Raw genomic sequence first — 1,286 nt, forward strand, 5'->3', positions numbered from 1 at the left:
ATCAGATACTTTAAGACTTTTATTCAAGTAATATTCCTAAAGGAGACTTTAACTTTTACCAAAGAAATTAAACATAATTTTAAAAAAAAGTTAAAAAGTAATCTTAATTGGTAAGATACTTGTACTTTTACTCAAGAATCACTTTGTGATACTTTATACAACACTGTGTAGCACATATTGAATAAGATCAGATAATAAACTTCATCTGCAGCAACATTGTAAGGAGTGAATGTTTAATATTCAAACAGCTAAAAGACGTTTAATTATTTTCTGCTTTTGTCATCAGCTCCTCACAGTTTCACAGGAGAAGACAGTGTAGAGTTCCACATCCATGGTGGTCCTGCTGTTACTGCTGCTGTTCTACATGCTCTGGGTAAAAACTCCAACTTCTCCAACTTTCTAAAAAAAATAACATTTTGAAACTGTTATGTGATGCACCATCAATTTCAGTCTGTTGGTGCCAAAGTGTACGCCTCTTTATAGCTTCAATTTCCCGAGCTGTAAGCCTTCAGAAGATTTATTAACATCCTATCTGGTGGAGTCATGTGACTGACTTAAAAGAGAAAACTGCCACATGCATTTCTATTTCTAAGATTCTTAAAATATTTGCATTGGCAAGCATGGCAATCCCTTTGTGATTGGCAAAGATGATTCTGCTGCAGCTTCCCTGCTGGCCGATAGAGGGMAGTGTTGTACAGTACAAACATAGATTTGAATACCACTAGACTGCTAGATCGTCTGTGACAGCATGGAGGAGCAGAAACAAAGACCAGAGAGGGCAACGGCTCACAGCCTCCATAGGAACTAATAGATAATCAGCAAGCTGAACCGGATCTGTTTCACAGATTATCTGCAAAATTTTTTTTACAATAAATTAATAATTATGTTACTTTCATTCAACAATCATGTGAAACAGCAGATAAATATATAATTTATAAGCAACCATGATCTAAATCAGTCCTGAAGTCAGTCTGTAACTTAGACTTTAGCTAGTTGACAAATCATGACTTCAGCTAGTAATAAAGTATATTTATTATTTCTTTTTACTGTCATAAAAAATGAGCGTAATAAATATTTACCAGTCACTTAGAAAATGTTCTCTGTATACCTGTTATATGATGAAACTTGTCTCTATTAGCTAACCATCTTCTCAACAGGTCAGGTTCCTCTAACAGAAACCTAAAAATACTTACATTTATAATATTATTTTACACTCTGTACGTCTAAATATTAATCAGATATAATATTATTTTACATTCTGCACGTCTAAATATTAATCAGATATA

The 1,286-nt window shown here is 33.3% G+C and overlaps 1 protein-coding gene across 4 annotated transcripts in view; it reads left to right on the forward strand.

Annotated features, from left to right (window-relative positions):
- The window catches only part of gtpbp3 (GTP binding protein 3, mitochondrial), a 35,856-nt gene that overhangs the window by 1,977 nt on the left and 32,593 nt on the right, over positions 1-1,286 (forward strand). For all 4 annotated transcript variants that reach the window (XM_014007332.1, XM_014007333.1, XM_014007334.1 and 1 more), the window contains exon 3: positions 287-373. In XM_014007332.1, coding sequence (XP_013862786.1) covers positions 287-373 — 87 coding nt within the window. The remainder of the gene's footprint in view (positions 1-286; positions 374-1,286) is intronic.

This window comes from Austrofundulus limnaeus, unplaced genomic scaffold (genome assembly GCF_001266775.1).
Source record: "Austrofundulus limnaeus strain Quisiro unplaced genomic scaffold, Austrofundulus_limnaeus-1.0 Scaffold41, whole genome shotgun sequence".
NCBI classification, from domain to species: Eukaryota; Metazoa; Chordata; class Actinopteri; order Cyprinodontiformes; family Rivulidae; genus Austrofundulus; species Austrofundulus limnaeus.